The sequence below is a fragment of the Pholis gunnellus genome (assembly GCF_910591455.1).
Source record: "Pholis gunnellus genome assembly, chromosome: 5".
Taxonomy (NCBI): Eukaryota; Metazoa; Chordata; class Actinopteri; order Perciformes; family Pholidae; genus Pholis; species Pholis gunnellus.
Window position 1 is genome coordinate 19,366,589 of NC_136531.1, and position 17,818 is coordinate 19,384,406.

Below are 17,818 nucleotides of genomic sequence, written 5' to 3' on the forward strand. Positions count from 1 at the left end.
TCGTGCAGATTTGACTTTGGGGCGAATGAAAATGACTCGAGGACGAAACAGCGATGTAGGATTAATGAGTGCAGCAAGTTTTTCAGGAGGCTGTTTTCCCCCTCCTAGTAGTCTGCTGTGCCGCAATGGCAGAGGGATGCTGTAAAATGCAGCAAAACTACGCGTGAGGTTGTTATCTCGTAAAATTAATTATATTATTAAAAAAAATATTTTTAAGTAAAATATGTCGCTTTAGAGTCGTTATTGCGCTCTGCAACTCCCATATATATGATACAAATATTAACATGATAACCTGGATTATTATTATTTTGTAATCACCATAAAGCACACTAAGGTCAGTAAACTCACAATTGAGTACCTTAGACATAAAGTTCCAGCAGCAATATCATATAAAAGAAAATGTTCCATGTAAGGTTATTATAAAATGCCTATTGATTCACTTTAAATCCTAAGACAAATGAACTTTATTATAATCATATCAAAAGGAATAAAATGCTCTAATGCTCAATATAAACTCACAAACGAGAAGTGTAAGACCTTGAAGAAAAGCATAGTATCTTTACGGTCGTGTTATGCCCTTGCAGTGATGCTCCCCAAGGCCCATGTACTGACATAAACCATGCCTCCACTTGCTCATCTTTGACCTCTGCATCTGAGTTATTTCCAATGAGGGAACCATGACAGGCAGCGTCAGCATAAATTCATACAAGATGTAGTGTTGGTTGTAAATCGAGGGCGCAGGTGCCTTCGACGAAACTCGGGACACGGTGTTGTACTGGAGGCTAAAGTGATCTTAACCCAGTTTTCGTCACCCTTTTTGTTCTTTAGAGTCAAGATGTAAATTCATAAGTTGACGTGAACAAATTAAGATTTTGTGATTATCGTAAAAAGGGGGAAGAACGTCTTTGTCCTTTGCCAAACAAAGATCTCCGTTTGGAGGTCGTTTCTTGTCCGCATTGAGCCTCATGAGCATCACCATCATCATCCTCCCCCATCCCGTCAAACACTTGTATATAAAAATCACTGGAGTGAAACTGCATGTCCCAACAGTGGTATTCATGCAGTCACAGCTTGTGTATTCTGTCCCCTGGCTGCAGGTCTGTCCCTGATAACCTGACCACTGAAGGAAGAGAACACAGAACTGCTTCATCATGAATTTTGTAATGAAAGCTGCGATGGGAGGTGAGTAGTCTGCCGGGCTGGAGGTTGATTTAACAGCACTGCAGTGTAAAGGACTTAAAGGGTTGTTCCGCAGCAATAGCAGCAGTACTGCACTAGTACTGGTAGTTATGGGGATACTGGGCTGGTATAATCCACCCTGCACCAAACCCCTGACTTCAAACAACAGCTGCACATTCTCTCTCTCTCTCTCTCTTTCTTTTTTTTCCTTCATCCATCTTTTAAAAACCTCTCAGGGCAGGGCATGACATCCTGTTGGTCAAGTGGCGGACTGTTATAACGTGATGTGTTCAAGATTATGGAAACCTGTTCATGTTTTGTGGCTCTGCATTTCTGCCTTTGCAGAAAAAATGTCTTTGTGACCAGCGATTCCCTAAAAGCGTGAAACGTCTCTGTTAAGGAGGTTAGGACTGCTGCAGACGAAATAGGACAGCTGCAGCAGGTCTTTTCATGCTCTAATACTGTACCGGAAAAAGTGCCAAAAATGTTATCTTTTCAAGAATGCAGCACCCTTATTTCTCAGCATGATCTTCATACATTTTTGAGTTTACCCGATGGAATTTGCACAAAGAAGGCTGATTTTTCTCCTCATCCTCATAAAGTTGTGATAACATGAAAATCCCCCCAAAATTAGAGTTATTAGGGTTTCAAATGACTTTAATAACAAGGCAGTTTTTGCTTTTTTAGACAACTGTTGGCTTTTTCTTTAAACAAGATAGAATAGAGAAGGGCTATTTTCCCAAGAACTATGACTAACATTTTTTTTTTCACAAGACTTTTGTCCTTTAAAGCCTTCAGGTATCCGTTAGAATATTATCTTAGCTATTATTTGCCCCTTAATTAGTCCTCATTATGGCCCTGTAATTCATCTGCCTTGTCGGCTATAGCTTCAAGGGGAAAGGCAGGAAAGTGGCACCTTTAGCTGTAATGCAGCAGTCAAACACACACACACACACACACACACACACACACACACACACACTGGTCAGTTATGCAGGATGCTGAGCTGTTGCTGTCCAGGTTACAGAGGTGTTAGGACTGTTGCAGTTGGGATGTGGAGTTGAAGCCGCTCCTCATCGGGATGCAGAGGATGACTGCCCTGCCTCGCTCTGCATTGCTGCTGTGCTTCGTGTCTGCGCTATGAATTCTTAAATCAACTGCATTGCATTGGATGCTGTTTTTTTTTTTCTTCTTTTGCTCCGCAGAAGTCGGGCTGCAGTCAGCCTGCGGACTTTGGGAATAGATTTGACAGTGTGGGTGTTTGCCTGTGTGTGCGTCTGTGCCCTGCCTGTGCCGGAGAGATGTTTTATAGATATTGTATAAGAAAGAGAGTGTGTGTACTGCATACTTTAGGGTATAGATTTTAGTGTGTGAGCGAGAAAGCTGAGAGAGTGAGAAAGGGTGCAAGGAAGAGAATGTTTAATAATGTGTGTGTGTGTGTGTGTGCTTTAATAATCAATATGTATCAGGGTCATTCGGCTATTCTGCCGTCAGTGCAAGCCGTCTTTGGCTGTGGTCCATGTTTACCGACGGGGACACAGTGACCTCTTTCCACTCATATGTCGGCAAAAATGCTGACACTGCACTGGCAGCAAAGCAGATAATGAAACAAAGCAATAAGCAGGTAATCAATCCCCTCAGCTATCAATCTGATGGTCAGCGCCAGTCAGTCAATACATCAATATGAGTGAAATGTGTTTTAATCAATATAGGCCGCATTATTGAGCGTACTGGAGTCTCAGTCCAATAAGTCTGAGTGGTGTAAGCGGCGAACCATGAAACCATCACATGCTTCTTTCCCTTCACACATTTCCTGTCTTGCTTTAATGTCTTCTATCAAATAAAGGCAAAAAGTAAAAAAGATCCACATCTGATTCTTCTGCCTCTACCTGGCAAAGAGCGATAACGTCGCTAATAAGCAGTGTAGCTCTAGAGATGGCAATGTTGGATGGTCGGTCTACCTCGTTGGTCTGTACTGAAATATCCCAAAAATGATCAGATGATTTGTCATGAAGTTTTCAACCCCGTCTCCTACAAAATTACATTCCCATACAACTAAACTGCACTCTCAATTACGTATTCGAAGGAAACCTATTTTCTTTCGGACACAACGGTCACATATTTAAACTGTTAAACAAAACAAAACAAAAAAACACTACAAAACTACTTTCCTAGGTTTAGTAAAAGAACATCACGATTTGGCTTAAAATTACTATAAAATTGAAACAAACAAACCGGCAGATGACATTTTGGACTTTCAGTGAAATATCTCAACAACCTTTGGATGGATTTCTGTGAAATTTGGCACACACTTTCATGTCTCCCTCAGGATGAATTATAACGACTTTTGTGAAACCCTGATATTTCGTCTAGCGCCATTATCAGGGCAAAACTAATGACATTTCGATCAGCCTCAACAGCGTTGGGTTCAGTGCTAATTTGCAAATGTTATTGTGTTAGGACACTTAACTAAGATGGTTAGCACGATACACTTTACCCCCTATAGACTCACAGAACCACGAGTGTGGCTCTAGACTCTTAAGATAGTTGTGAACGTGACACCTAATGTACCATTAACAGAACTGCAGGTGTATCTGCCGTCTTGTTAAAAAACGGTTTTGAAAATCAACTTATTCAAACTACTTGAACTACTATTCAAAAATAATTCATACAACCTCCTTCAGACATTAAAACTGAATAAATCAAGCAATGTTTTTTTCATCTGGAACTACGGGGGGATCAGATCTTATGGCCTGTAGTTTGCTCTTTTCCATCCCATGATTGTTTTGCTTCTTGTTTGGATGTGGATTTGCTGAGTGTTTTGCTGAGTATGTTAGGTGATAAGTGTGTGGGCGAGTCTCCGTGAAAGAGAGGATGCTGCCAGTGCATTAACTAATCCTCCAAGGCTTCTTTGGTTACAGACACTTGCAAGAGAACCGAGCGACGTTTAACTGCGGTGAATCGGCAGGACTCAAATCCAGACGCATCTGCAGAGTTCAGATGTCTGTTGGATGTTCTTCTCTGAGGCAGCCATGTTAGCTCCTTAGCCCTGCTGCATTGCCTTTTGCAAAGTTACAGTACATCTGACCAGATACGTCTGTGTTGTCATCACAACAGATGAAAGTATGTGGCACTACGCATTAATTATGTATTAAGATGTAAAACCTTTTGGAGTTTTATTTGTTAATTCTCTAAGTTTAGATACTGCTTTTGTTAACAACACTTTACTCATTCTCCCACTGGTGTCTGGAGGCAGCAGCTACAGCATATGTGCATCAAGGAACTTTTGGTGCAATACTGTATATAAAAAAATGGCTTCTTGATTGCATGCAGTTCTGGAGCAAATTGCACTGAACTTCCTATAATGAATTTAGTTTGAGAACAGTTAAGACAAAGGAAGTACAAATGACCACTGCAAAATGTGGTCAGCTGTATTAGAGACAACAATAAGCAGCATGTTGGACTGAATGGTGTCGGTATATACTAGAGGGCACAGATATGGAAAGCAAACACAAAGTTGGCCTTGTACTACAGTGACTGTAGGCTGAAGGCAGTAGTTTAGAGGATAGACAGATAATCCTGCACATTTTACATCCTCATCCACACGTACCAAAGAGGAGAGATGTTGCGTGCAGTCTGTTGGCCTGCTCCGCCTGAGAAAACAAAGCTGAGAAGTTTTCAGTGTAAGCTCCATCTTGTTACATTGTAGAGGTCAGCACACAATGGGAGTTACTGTCTTACCAGGATGAATTAAAATCTACTGACTTTGAAATGCATTCTGGTAAAGTGACTGAAGGAATCTGTCACATCTGCCCCTTTCTAGGCACCCAACATTTTGACCAAAGGCATACATTAGATACGATTTCCCCCCACTAATTATTCTCCTTCTGATTATGATTTTATATTATTAAGGTTTGTGTTAATAATTGGATTTAATTAAATCTTTATTTTTCCAGTATAGTCACGTTGAGACTTGAGATTTCAAAATCAGTTTTCCCAGCCCTCGCCAAGGCAGCAGTTTATAATAAATAATCGTGCACCTTGCTATCTCCATTAACAATTTACTTACTATTGGGTCCTTACATTACTATTGTAATGAATCCCATCTGGCCCGCAAGAACCGAGGGATCTAGACTTATTACTGCTGATGCAACCAACACCTCTCATATGTAACCACCATTGACTTAACTTGTCGATGAGGGAGTTTGGAAATTAAAATATACTGCTTTAATGCTTTACTGTACAATTGGGATTATTAGCAATCAATCCTGCAGTGTTGTTATTAGTGAGCCATGAAACAGGGCCTCACACAGCTTTTGCACCCAACCTTAAATTCTTACTTTAGTTTCCTTGTGCATTGATTGATTCGGCTCCTTAGAGCTTCAGTGCTGACTCTGCACTTCTCAACTCCTAAAAGCCGAAGTTAGTTTGACAGGATACAGGGCTGTTTAGTCAGGCAGACATTAGTCCTGAGGTATGGAGCTCCATCAAACCCTGAAGGCCTCAGGCGGCAGCGAAACCTTGACTACATCAGCAGAAAGTCAGCGCTACACAGCTAATAAGCGACTGGTAAGGTTTAATTTACAGAATTAAGAAACATTTAACTTTTGCATCAAGTCTCATCGATAAATGTGTGGTTTGAGAATCTGCTACAGGAATAAAGAGAGACTGGCAAACAGGAACTATACTAAATGTACATTTTAACGTACATATTTTTGGATCAATTCAATTAGCAGATGAATTTAGAGACATACCGGTAAGTTTGATATCAGGAAAATAGGTCAAGAAGACTGTCCTTTATTCATTTATGTAGCACTGCATCCAGTTTGGATATCTGTTGGATTGTCAAACGTCAAACGTCAAAGAGGGCGCTAATGTGGGGTGTAATGGAGTTCAAAGGAATTGTGATATAAGTATTTTCAGCATTAACAGTTTCATTGGAGTGGGATTGTGGCTATCAGTTTTTTTGTTCATGGTAGTTTTACTGATATGATGAATTAGGCCATGATTTTATGATGTTTAAAAGCGATTTAAGTCGCTCCTTTGATTGAGTGTAAAAGCCCCTTGAGGCAAATTTGTGTTTTTGGTTACATAAGTAAAATGTACTTGACTTAAAGAGGGGAGACAGTTCTCATTTTGCACAGCTAAATGAAGATGCGGAACTGAATAGGATCGTTGACTCACTCAGTGGTTCAATGTATGTGCTTTCTGGATAAGACACTTGGCTCGTTAGTACTGTGGATACTTAAAATAGCTCATGGCAGTGAGTATCATTATCCTGACTGAAGCTTTTAGGCAATTGCCAATGATTTTTTTTTTGTTTCATTTTGCAAAACAATGCAAAAATGCTATGCCTTCAGAAAGCGTTTTTGAAAAGCTTGTCACTACTGAAACTTGCAGAAAAGCTAAGTGGACTAGAGAAGACCCCACCACGCTCAATGTTTAGCCTTATTCTTCAGTGACCGATCTCCCGGAATCACATACAGAATTAGCAAACAAGCTGAAGCTATACTTTGCCGTGATATTGAACGGCAGCTGATTCCCACATCCCATTTTTTCTTTTATCAATATTAATGAATTCTCTAACTTAACTTTGACTGGTAGGCTTAACAAAGTGTCAGCAAGTACATCGGTTCCCACTAATGGGGGACATTTTCAGTGGATAAGTGTGACAAAGCTGTGTGATTTGAGGCAAAATGAAAACAGAAGACACCTTGAGATGTTCTTCCCCCACATCGTCTCCTCAAATAACAGATAATCCCATTTAGCAGCACTCTAATATGATTGGCTGAGAGAATCAGGTCTTCACCGCTGACACGGACACACTCCCCAATCTTCGTCTTGTGCGGTACTCAAGCAAATCAGATTCAGTTCATCAGATTGACCTTGAGCTCCGCCTGTGCGCGTGTGTGAGTGCGTGTGTAACCATGCGCGTTTGACAGTATGTCCAGATCTCATAAATAATGCATTCAACCATCCAAGTCTTGAATAGTGTGAGAGAAACTGACAGAGAGAAGAAAGGGGATTTGTATTAAAAACATTTCTTTTGAACATATATATAGATATATATGTACATATATACATATATATTTATCTATATATCTATATATACATACATATACATATACATATATATATATATATACATACTCAAAAATTCAATTTTGTTGCAAATTAAATCTGACACAAGAAATAACAGAAACAAATTCATAATGTTGAGTATCTTGTAAAATAAGTAAGTCTTGGTATCTATTCAAGTAAATAGATTTTCAAAATGATATTGATTCAAACCTTACCCTAATGTTACTGCTATAAAAATAGAAATGAGTGATTGCAGTTGGCAGGGGAAAAGGGCATGCACCTATACCCTTAACTTTCACTTAAACTTAAAAATAAACAACAACCTATATGATTCTCAAACTGTGGGTCCAGAGGTTAAACTTGTATTTGTGAACTTAAGTCCCAGTGCAACATTTGTTGCATCACTTTTTCCGGCCTGATACATTGTGCAAAGCTGCTCCACCTGAGGGAAATTCAAAACACACTCAAACACAACTGCGACCAATTATACAGCAGAACGGTGAGCACACGTTATCCGCCTTTTCCACCGATTTCTCACCCTGCCACGTCCCCCCCCCCCCCCCCCCTGCTGTTTCATAAGCTGTATTGAGACAATGTATGTCCTGAAGGCCAAACCTAGATCTTTACACTCATCCGCTTTCCCACCACTGTTTGGATTTAGAGAGGGGATTTGCCTCCAGAACCTGGAGTGGTAAAGGAGTAGATAAGCACTGTTTATCTGATCAAAACGTTCAAGCACTGGGAGAGTTAGCTAAGGTTCATCTTATTTCCTCCTTTCCCTCCCGAGACTTTGGATTTAACAAAGATTTAGCGAAGCACTTTCAGAAGGAAAGGATGAGAGAGATGACACCTTTTAACAGCGAAGCAATGTCCAAGTATTGAGAGGAGAATCTTGGTATAACTTTACCTCTGCTGGTAGGAGAAAGTTGCCAGAGGAAAAATGTCTTAAACAGTTGAAGGTCAAAGCACCTTAACCCAGGGATCGTCTGGTTTTATTTCTGAGATGGTCTGCATGTTTGACAGCCATTATCATGCTGTATGAGATAAGCAAGTAGCAGATCACAGTGCACCCCTTAACATCATATTCTATTTTGTCTATAAGTCGGCTGGCTTGGCTTTTGATTGGCATGATAGAGAATTTCTCTACAAAGTGCCTCTCTGTCTTTGCTGATGTTGACTCATCTAATATAGCGTTGGAGGGGCTAAAGGCCAACCTGTCAGCCTTCCATTACCGGCTTTTATTAGCTTACATATTGAATGTTATTCCGACAACTACTACAACCTTATGGAGTATGCAGGGATGAAGTGTAGACGCACTTTATTCAAAAACGTAGCTCGACACAGCTTATGTGATGCCTAAGAGCTTAATAGATTCATTCTGGTTTGAAAGGACATTGCTGTATCTCTAAAATGGCTCACAAAGCACGAGCTGGGATCATAGCTCAATATAACTCAAGGCTTTGTCTCTCAGGATCCTCTTTTTTCTTTTTCTTTTTTACTTTCGAACAAAGACAATCTGGATGTGCTAATAAGATTTTGTGAAACCAGACCAAGTTTGTTTTGGTTTGGCAGTTAGAAGAGGTACTGGAGGGCTTTTATTCTGGGCCGTGCATGGGATGGGAATCTTTTGACAATGAGGCTTAGCTGGCAGTGAGTCATTGCTCCACTTACAGGATTCAATAGCAGTGTTTACACGGACTGTATCGAAGATATTCAAGTATAAGACCATAAACTGATCCCGGAATAGGGATGCAGCGATCAGTTTTTTCAGTCCCGATACAGATACCTGGACTTTGGTTGTGTCGGTCGATAATGAGCGCCGATACGATACCAGTGTTTATTTAATAAGCTGTATGCCTCACTGTGTGGAAGTGATTGTTCTGTGTAAGGCGACATCAGGCTTGACTTAAACATTGCTTCCCTAATTTTGTAAAACTAATTGTAGCAAATAAATACAACCTACAACATACACCAGCAACCTGGCAAAACAATTACAAGTGTAAACCTTTTTAATGTGGCCACAAATTGGCCAAAACTTAAACAGAAATTCAAATTCCAGTAGATGATGTATATAAATATAGAACTGCACTGAATAGATGGCTCCATCGTCACCGATACCCATCCATCCATCCATTTTCCCCCGCTTATCCGGGGTCGGGTCGCGGTGGCAGCAGGCCAAGCAGGCTGACCCAGACTTCCCTCTCGCCTGCAACATTTTCCAGCTCATACTGGGGGATCCCGAGGCGTTCCCAGGTCAGCTGGGAGATATAATCCCTCCAGCGTGTTCCGGGTCTTCCCCGGGGTCTCCTCCCAGTTGGGCGTGCCCGGAAAACCTCCAGTGGGAGGCGTCCAGGAGGCATCCTAATTAGATGCCCGAACCACCTCAGCTGACTCCTTTCGACGCGAAGAAGTAGTGTACCCGATCCAGGTATAGCCAGTCAGTATCGACCTGGTATCTGATACTGGCTGTGGTATCGGTGCATCGCTATCCTGAATCCTGGTTGCAGTACGTCAGATACACACTGGCGCGTGTGAACATCAAGTTTAGTTTGGATATTCACAGTTTGTGCAGGCTCATTGTTTTGCCGACTAAATCCGAAGTCAAAGAAGAAGAGCGTATCAGTGAATGCCATTTGTCAGCTGCAAACACGGATTCTTAATTGGTCCTTTTTTAATCCCTGTTGCGGTGTTTGCTTACATCAGCAGCTGACAAGAAAATAAAGGTGGATGCGAGCTGTTTCCTAGCAACGCAATTAAGATTAAAACATATTGTATGCCGTGCGCATGTATGGGCGAGTGGTGATTAAAGTTATGGAAACACTTGAACAGGGACACGAGCCGCTACTGTACATGCCCATACATACACATACTGTAATCTGCACATTCCAACACACATGAGCAGTAATTGCTCAACCACTCATGCATGAGACCCTAAAATGGAACGGAGCAATTATTTATATCCACATGCGCATATAGGGACACTCACTGTATGCCTTCAGCTCTCTTTCTAACCATCTTTCTCTCACGCAAACACACACTTAAGAGAACAAAGATAGCATATCATGGTCGGGGAGGTATTGCTTTGTCAGCTTCTTTGTGCTGCTCATCAAATGCTGATACAGCAACACCTTCGTTCACTTTGGATTTCTCTCTGAATTTCAGTCTCATCCGTCTCTTTCACTCCAGTCAGAGGGGCTAATTAATGTGACTGATCTGTTGTTTTATTTATTTTCTATTCCGGTCCCGTCTTTGGTGCTGAGCCCTCATTGCTGTGGTGTGTTCTATACAATGCATTTGAAGTCTCTAATGGTGGCCATCTTCTTTGTCTCCTCAGCCCAGTTATTTGGCTGTGTATGACAAACTATGGATGTACAATATTTAACAATGAAAGAAGTGTTCACTCATCCAAATTATGAGTATGCGAAAAAGTTTCTGTCACAACCTACGTTGGTGTCCATATGGATTGTGCTCCTTAAAGTTCAACTGAAACATCTCTGGATGGTGCCCCGATCTTTGTGCTAATCCAATCGTACGGTCAGTTTTTTGTCCATGTAAATGGCCAACCAAATCTCTTCATTTTAAACCATATTTGCATTATTGAGGGACAAATTTTAACCACATTTTCAGAAGGTCAGCGTGTTTCCATCTACTGCTGTAGCATATGGCCAATTAACACTTAAACACTTGGTGGCGCTAGTTCTCCAGTCGAGTGCCATTGAAGTTTAATAGCATCCAACTAGAGAATTAGCGCCACCAAGTGTTTATATGTTGTATAAACCGTTAACACGAGATGACGTAACCATAAGAACGCAGAGACGGTGTCAAGGGGGATTCAATTTAAACTTGAGAATTCAGTGTTGAGCGAATTGTTCATATGTGTATATGTGTGATCTGCTCTTCCATCAGAGCTTTTTATTGGAAAAAGGAAAAAAAGAATACATTGCAGCTTTAAATTACTACTAGCTAATTAAACTAAAATAAAACTGTTAAACATTTGATTTTAAAAGATGTTTCATACACTGCTGCATAATCATCAGAATATTTTTTTAAAGAAGAGATCCTAAAACGAAAACTCGTGATTGCACAAACCTCACTTTTTATAGCCCGCAGTTTTCCTGAGTTTTCCTTTTTATTTATTTTCCTACCCTTTCTTCTTCTCCTCCGTTGCTCTTGCACTCATCCCTTCCCACTTCATCCTCTCCTGTCTTTTATCTCTCCGCATTTTGCTGCAGTTTGTTTTCTTTATGCTGATGAGTGAAAAATAGAAACGATACCGGGGGCAGCTGCAGACTGAAGGAGTACTCTTTCTTTCTTGGTGGCGTGCTTTCTCTCCTCAGATGCCCCTTGTCTGCCTGTCAACCTTTTACCTCCTCTTCCTCCTGACTTAACTCTCCCATTCATCCTTCTTCATCACTCTTCTCTTTCCCTCCTTCCATTTATTCTTCTGTCACACACTCTCTCTCTCTCTGGTTCCACAGAAATTGTGGGGGTAATCCCACTAACTGGAACAGCTCAGCTAATACAAGAGGACTCAATAGCTTCTGACAGATTCTCTCCCTCTCCTCATGCTATTCTTGTTTTTTCTAAATATGTCTTGTTTGGTCACAAAATTCAGCAGTACACTGACTCCCTATCTCCCGTTTCCTCATTTCTTCTTCTCTTTTTTCCCCTCCTCCTCCTCCTCACTACTTATCTGCTCCTGTTTTTGCCAAAATCCTTTAGACCTTTGGCTTTTCTCCTCATCTTTTTTTCTTCTGTTGATGCTTGTTGACAGCTTATATGGGTTTGCCAAGCTCAGCACTTTTCTGGTATCACAAGGCATTATTTTACGGGATGTGCAGCTCCTACAGCGACAGCAAGAAGGCCTGTGTAAGACATATTTCAGGGCTTATGCCTTGTTGTGTAAAAGTCATATTCACACTGTACATCGCTTGACCTCCAGTTCGGAAACTATCAGCGCTGTATAGCTACCACTATGGACACCAAGGTCAAGTCGTCAGTGTTGTTTGTGGAAATTTGCGGGGTTGAATTATTAAAGAACAAGTTTATATTTTACAAACACAAAAGCATTGCTATGGAAGCCACTGTGAGGAAAAAGGCATGCATATGAGGAAATTCTCCACTACATCGCTCTTCACATATCCAAACGCAGCTTGCTCTAATACGACAGGCGCGATCTTCACAGCCCATCCAAAAGCAATTATTCGAACTACACTCTCCCACTGCTCCCACTCCCAAAATCATGCCTTAGAAAAGAGCATTTCCCGTTGCGCATTGGTCGTAGAATTCACTCCAGAATTCTGAAAGACAATCTCTCACAACTCCTCCATCATAATAACCCATTTCAGGTGGCAGTACAAGCTGGATTTTGATGTCAACATCTTGAAGTCCATCATCAGAGAAATGTGCCATGAGCTCTGGCAGTACCTGCTCTCTGTGAACAACCAACATTCTCTTCACTCTCTCACTGGATGGCATGGTTTGTGGTGAAACGGGCAGTGTATCATCCAAATTCTGTTGCTCATTTTCAGAAAGGTCTCCAACAAAAACAACGTTGCTACTCTCAAAAACATCCTAACAAATGGAAAGTGAGGGGATGTGCTCATTTGTGCAGCTCCATGGTCTGCTTTCAGAATTTAAAGTGACTAGCTGCCATTTACAATGTTTTAAGGGAGGAGTAGTTCCTTCACTCTCAAAACAATTATGGACACAGCCTTTGCCTTTTTCCATTTCATACGTTTTTTTTCTGCTCCAATTCAAATGCTTTATGTTCACCGTTCATCTCGTAATTGGTTGGCCCATTTCCACGCGGAAAGCTCTTTATATAATGATTTTCTGAATGTAAATGGATTAAATTAATGGGAAATTACCTTTCAGAACCAGAATCTTCCAAAAAAGTGGGCGGTCACTGTTGAGCTCTATGTCTCTGGATTGTTTTTGAGTCGATTCCAGCCGTCTGTATTCATTTGCGTGGCATTGTGGAGCATGTGCAGTCTGCCTTCCTCCAGCATTGAACAGCCAATCAGCCTCCATCTGGTGGATGAGTCGTGGTACTGTACTCATCCTAAATGCGTGAGCTATCTCAATAAGTGGTGTAGTAGGCAAAAATATAACAGAGCAGTGGGAAACATACAAAACACAGATTTTCACTGAGTGAACAAATGAAATAAAGTAACAATGTATGTGTAATACGAATAGGACAACTGAGTGATTTCAGCAACGACACGTGAAAATGGCAATTTCCACCCTGACAGGAATACAGTCCTATAGAAAACAATGCATTTTACAATTTCTTTGGAAAGAAAATGGACAAAGTTATTAAACTTGACATTAAACAATATTTGATTTTGGCCCAGTACAGCAGTTTTCCTCAGGCTTCACCTGAGGTTTGTAAATTGATCAAATTTCTGCAAGTCCCAGACGTCCGTGTTGTCATCTGACCGTCTGACTTCTCTTCAGCATCTCACAGACAGTCCTAGAGGCCGGTTGTCCTCGTGTCTCATGCTTTTTATGTTTTTTTTCTCTCTTTCTCAGGAGGTCCTCCTGATGTGGGCAAGATGCTGGGTGGGGAGGAGAAGGAGGAGGACCCCGACGCAGCCCAGAAAGAGGAAGAGCGACAGGAGGCGCTGAGGCAGCAGGAGGAGGAGAGGAAGGGCAAATATGCCAAGATGGAGGCTGAGAGGGAAGGCATGAGGCAAGGCATCAGAGATAAGGTACGATAGTATGCTGTATAATACGTTATTGGCTAATTGAAAAACTAATACAGTTCACACAAGGAATCAAGTCAGAGTCTCATAGTCAGGAAAACAACTAATACAAAGAAAAAAAATGTATTAACAGAATTGTGAACACTAAACTTTAAAATTGTGTCAAATCCATGTAAGAAGTTTTGATGACTTTGGATGCCGTCCTGTCTATTTATGTTTCAGTAGCTTCTAAAGGCTTCTCATCTTGGCTGCATGACAGCAAAACCCTTTTTTTAAAACAACAGACCTGTGTTTGAAATAGACTATCATCAGACTATTTTTGTGTGCTTTTATGTAATTTTAAAATAGATCAGTGGAAAATCAGGAAGGAGCGGTGGAGAACTGAGAGAAATGAGGAGCCATGATTAATACGAATAAATTTGAATTTAAATGGTTGGCTCAGAGAGGACTGCTTTAGAAATGCAAACTGCTATCTAAATTCTTGTTCAGGAAATTGTTTCAATTCGTCAGGCACGACTGTAACAACATTGTGTTATATGTACAGCACGATATCTCAATTCGTAGGTTTTTGATATTTTTTTTTTGCATTTTCTGACTAAACCACAATGTCCCGTAATGACTTTTGCATTCTGAATGAGTATTAGTATGCTTTTATTGTCTACAGTTAGTGTAAGTGTTTGCTTTAAGCTCCCCTCTCCACATATGTGAGGCTGTGGAGCTGCTGTGATGGTATAGAGGCTGCAGTGTAACCACCTCACTGCAGAGGCAGTGCGAAAGACAGGCAGTCTGTGGGTGGGGCAGGTCTGAGGGGAATACTGTGAATCAGCGGGATGAAAAGCGGCACTCCTTCCCTGGCTCCTCACCTCCTCCATTCCTCCCAAGTTCTCCCTGAGGTGAACAAAGAGCAAGGAACGACTCCCAAAGTGCTCGTTACTGAGGGGTTTCTGTCAGCTTCCTCCACAGCTTTGTCCCGTTGTGCCACATACTGCGAGAAATGTCCAGATTATAGCTGTTTTATCCAGATGTTGGGAAATAGAATGACATTATTAACAGTTTTGGGTGGCATCAGTTTCCAAAGCATGGTGTGATTATTGTTGTGTGACTTTTCCAACAAATACATACTGCGTGTTTTAGACATGCACTGTCATAGTGTGAGCACTGAAAAGCTGCAACCCATCCACCGGTTTTTGACATATTCCATAGCTTTGCTGAAAGACACAGACAGGAACAAGAGGAAGACAATGATGAAGGGTTAGCAGCTGCTCAAATTACAGGAAAACAGAGAAAAGGCTCCATGGGATGGGCGAATCTCAACGTTCAGTACAGGATATGGATGGATGAGTAGCAGTGCATGTGCATTATGTCGCATTCATGCTATATTGGAGTTATCATAATTACAATTTACCAACTCACATCCCCAAATTAGTGGTTATCACATCTGAAAAAACGCTGTGTCCGAGCAAATCACATCACCCGCAGATCATCATTCAATTTAATTAAATCGATCCATTGAATGTAGCGTTACATGGTCAGTGTGCAGTGTTTTTAAACCCTGCCTTAACACACGCACGCTAATCTGTATTACATCCCATGCTCACGATGCTTCAAGCAGACATGTTGGCCTCAGCTGAAATTGGTGCCAAGCTTTTCAGGGCAGAGGGCAACTCCATTGTTACAGCTGCAATAAAAGATGTTTTTGGCCTCTTGAACTCCACAACAGCTAAAGCATCAAAGGAACAGCACTGGGAGGCACAGCGATCGTTGGTTTAGTGGCCATAGTAGAAACAACAGGTCATGTGACACACTTGGAACCAGACAGCAACCGTCGCAAAAGAAAGTTTGAAATATTGAAGACATGTGATAATACCACACCCAGCAGAACCAATCACTAAGCCACTAAATGCAAAGTTCACAGACAACAATGCAAAAAATCAGCTTGAAAGAAAACACTAATCTCACATTTGTGTTACTGCCAATGTAGTTATGCATTTACTTTGCACCCTCCACTCTTCCAACTTTTACATATTTATTTGTTGAACCAACAGTATGGCTTGAAAAAGCGCGAGGAGGCCGAGGCCGAGGCAGCAGCCGCCGCAGAGGAGTCTGCAGAGGGCAGCCTGACTCGACCCAAGAAGCTCGTGCCGGCCGGCTGCGGCGACGAGGAGGAAGAGGAGAGCATCATGGACACAGTGATGAAATACCTGCCAGGCCCGCTGCAAGACATGCTGAAGAAGTAGGCTAGCTCGTTAGCTAATGCTAACGTTATCTAGCTCAGTTCATAGGCTACATTCACAAAGTTGGGTTTAGATCCGGGGTTTTTTCCCACCCACGTGACAGATGTGAACATTGCTTTGTAAGTAATGTTACATAACAGGAAGTTTAATCTGGCGTGTTGTTTTGGTGTTCGGACAAATTTAAGTTTCATGGTGGGGAAATGAATCAGATGTGAAGCAGCAGTGTGAATGGCAGCCATTAGACTAAGCTAGGCTGACCCCAACGTTAGCTATGCTACACTAATGAAGCTAACAGCGAGCAGGTGGGCTAAAAACACAATGTTAGATGGTTTAGCCTTCTAGTCTGAGACGTTTTAAACTCCCTCCTCTCCTCTGCAGAGCTCTCTTGCAGCACTGAAAAAGAACCCCCTTGTCCACCATGCTGTTCACTCAATTTGTACATAAATAAATTAATACATTACAAGCCTGAAGGTGGGCAAACAATCATAAAATATTATATGAAATTATTATATTAACTGTGTCTGTCTCCAAACAAGAAGAAAAAAAAAAAAAAAGATGTGATAACTTGATAAGCCATATTTTAAAAAGGAAATTTAAAGATTACTGTTGTGTGCTCCTAAAGCTACTGTTTTGTGTTGGACCATGTCTGAAACTTATGTAAAACTTTTTGCACACAGTGTTACACATCCTCTGTCAGATCTATTGTCTATCTCCCCTACACATAAGTGTAATAACATTCATGTAGTGTAGTGTTTAAAAATGTTTGTATTCCCCTTGTTCAGTGCGTCTCCTTCTTACGTCTTGCATGCCATTTGTCTCGACACGTTTGTTGTGTGAGTATCTACAAACTCAACCCCCCCCCTTTATCCTCTTCTTTATCATGCAAAAAATATTAAGGCAATAACTCCTAAGTTTGAGTGTGTTTTCACTTCCATGCAGATATAATCGTTAATAATATCAGTAATGAAAAAAATGATATGTAAGCATTCAGGAAATTTCATTTACAGGTTTGCAGGGTTTTCTTTTTGTTGTCTCATTGTTTTTCGAAAAAGAATGACCGTGTAGCCGTTCATACAACAGCCAAAACCTTAAGCTTTCAGCCATAAAACCAGAACTTACAATATATACTATATATATATATATATATTATATATACTATTACTATCAGGATCTGTAATAGGGAGTGAATACTGAATGAATCTGTATGAATTAACAGGAAACATGAGTTTTATATTAAGCAGTATAAACCTGAAGGTGGACTACATGTCTGGATTTTGCATCATTTGAAGAAAGAGACCACCCTCCCTCAATACACACACACACACACACACACACACACACACACACACACACACATAGACACATGCACAGTGAGTTTGGCTACTGGTTCAGTTACACAGAAAAACCAGAGACAAAGTGATGCTTGATTTAGTTCTTATTGTTGGTTTAGATGTGAGAATGAGCCGCTGAGCGCGGCGTGGAATGCCATTGAGCAATAAAGGATTATCATGTATGTTTCTGCCTGAGATTCAATAAAAACTTTAAACCTTGTTCACAGACATTAAAAAGGTGTCATCTTCTGTTCTCTGGGACGTGTGGTGGGCTTCATAACAGAAG

The 17,818-nt window shown here is 41.0% G+C and overlaps 1 protein-coding gene across 1 annotated transcript; it reads left to right on the forward strand.

The window, feature by feature from the left end:
• Positions 1-1,151: 1,151 nt before the first annotated feature.
• On the forward strand, positions 1,152-16,822 carry cplx2a (complexin 2a; the record flags this gene model as incomplete). The annotated part of the gene is made up of 3 exons (XM_079159968.1): positions 1,152-1,182; positions 13,795-13,973; positions 16,013-16,822. The coding sequence occupies 3 exons, from the start codon at positions 1,152-1,154 to the stop codon at positions 16,202-16,204; spliced, it is 402 nt and encodes a 133-aa protein (XP_079016094.1). The 3' UTR covers positions 16,205-16,822.
• Between the last annotated feature and the right edge of the window lie 996 nt (positions 16,823-17,818).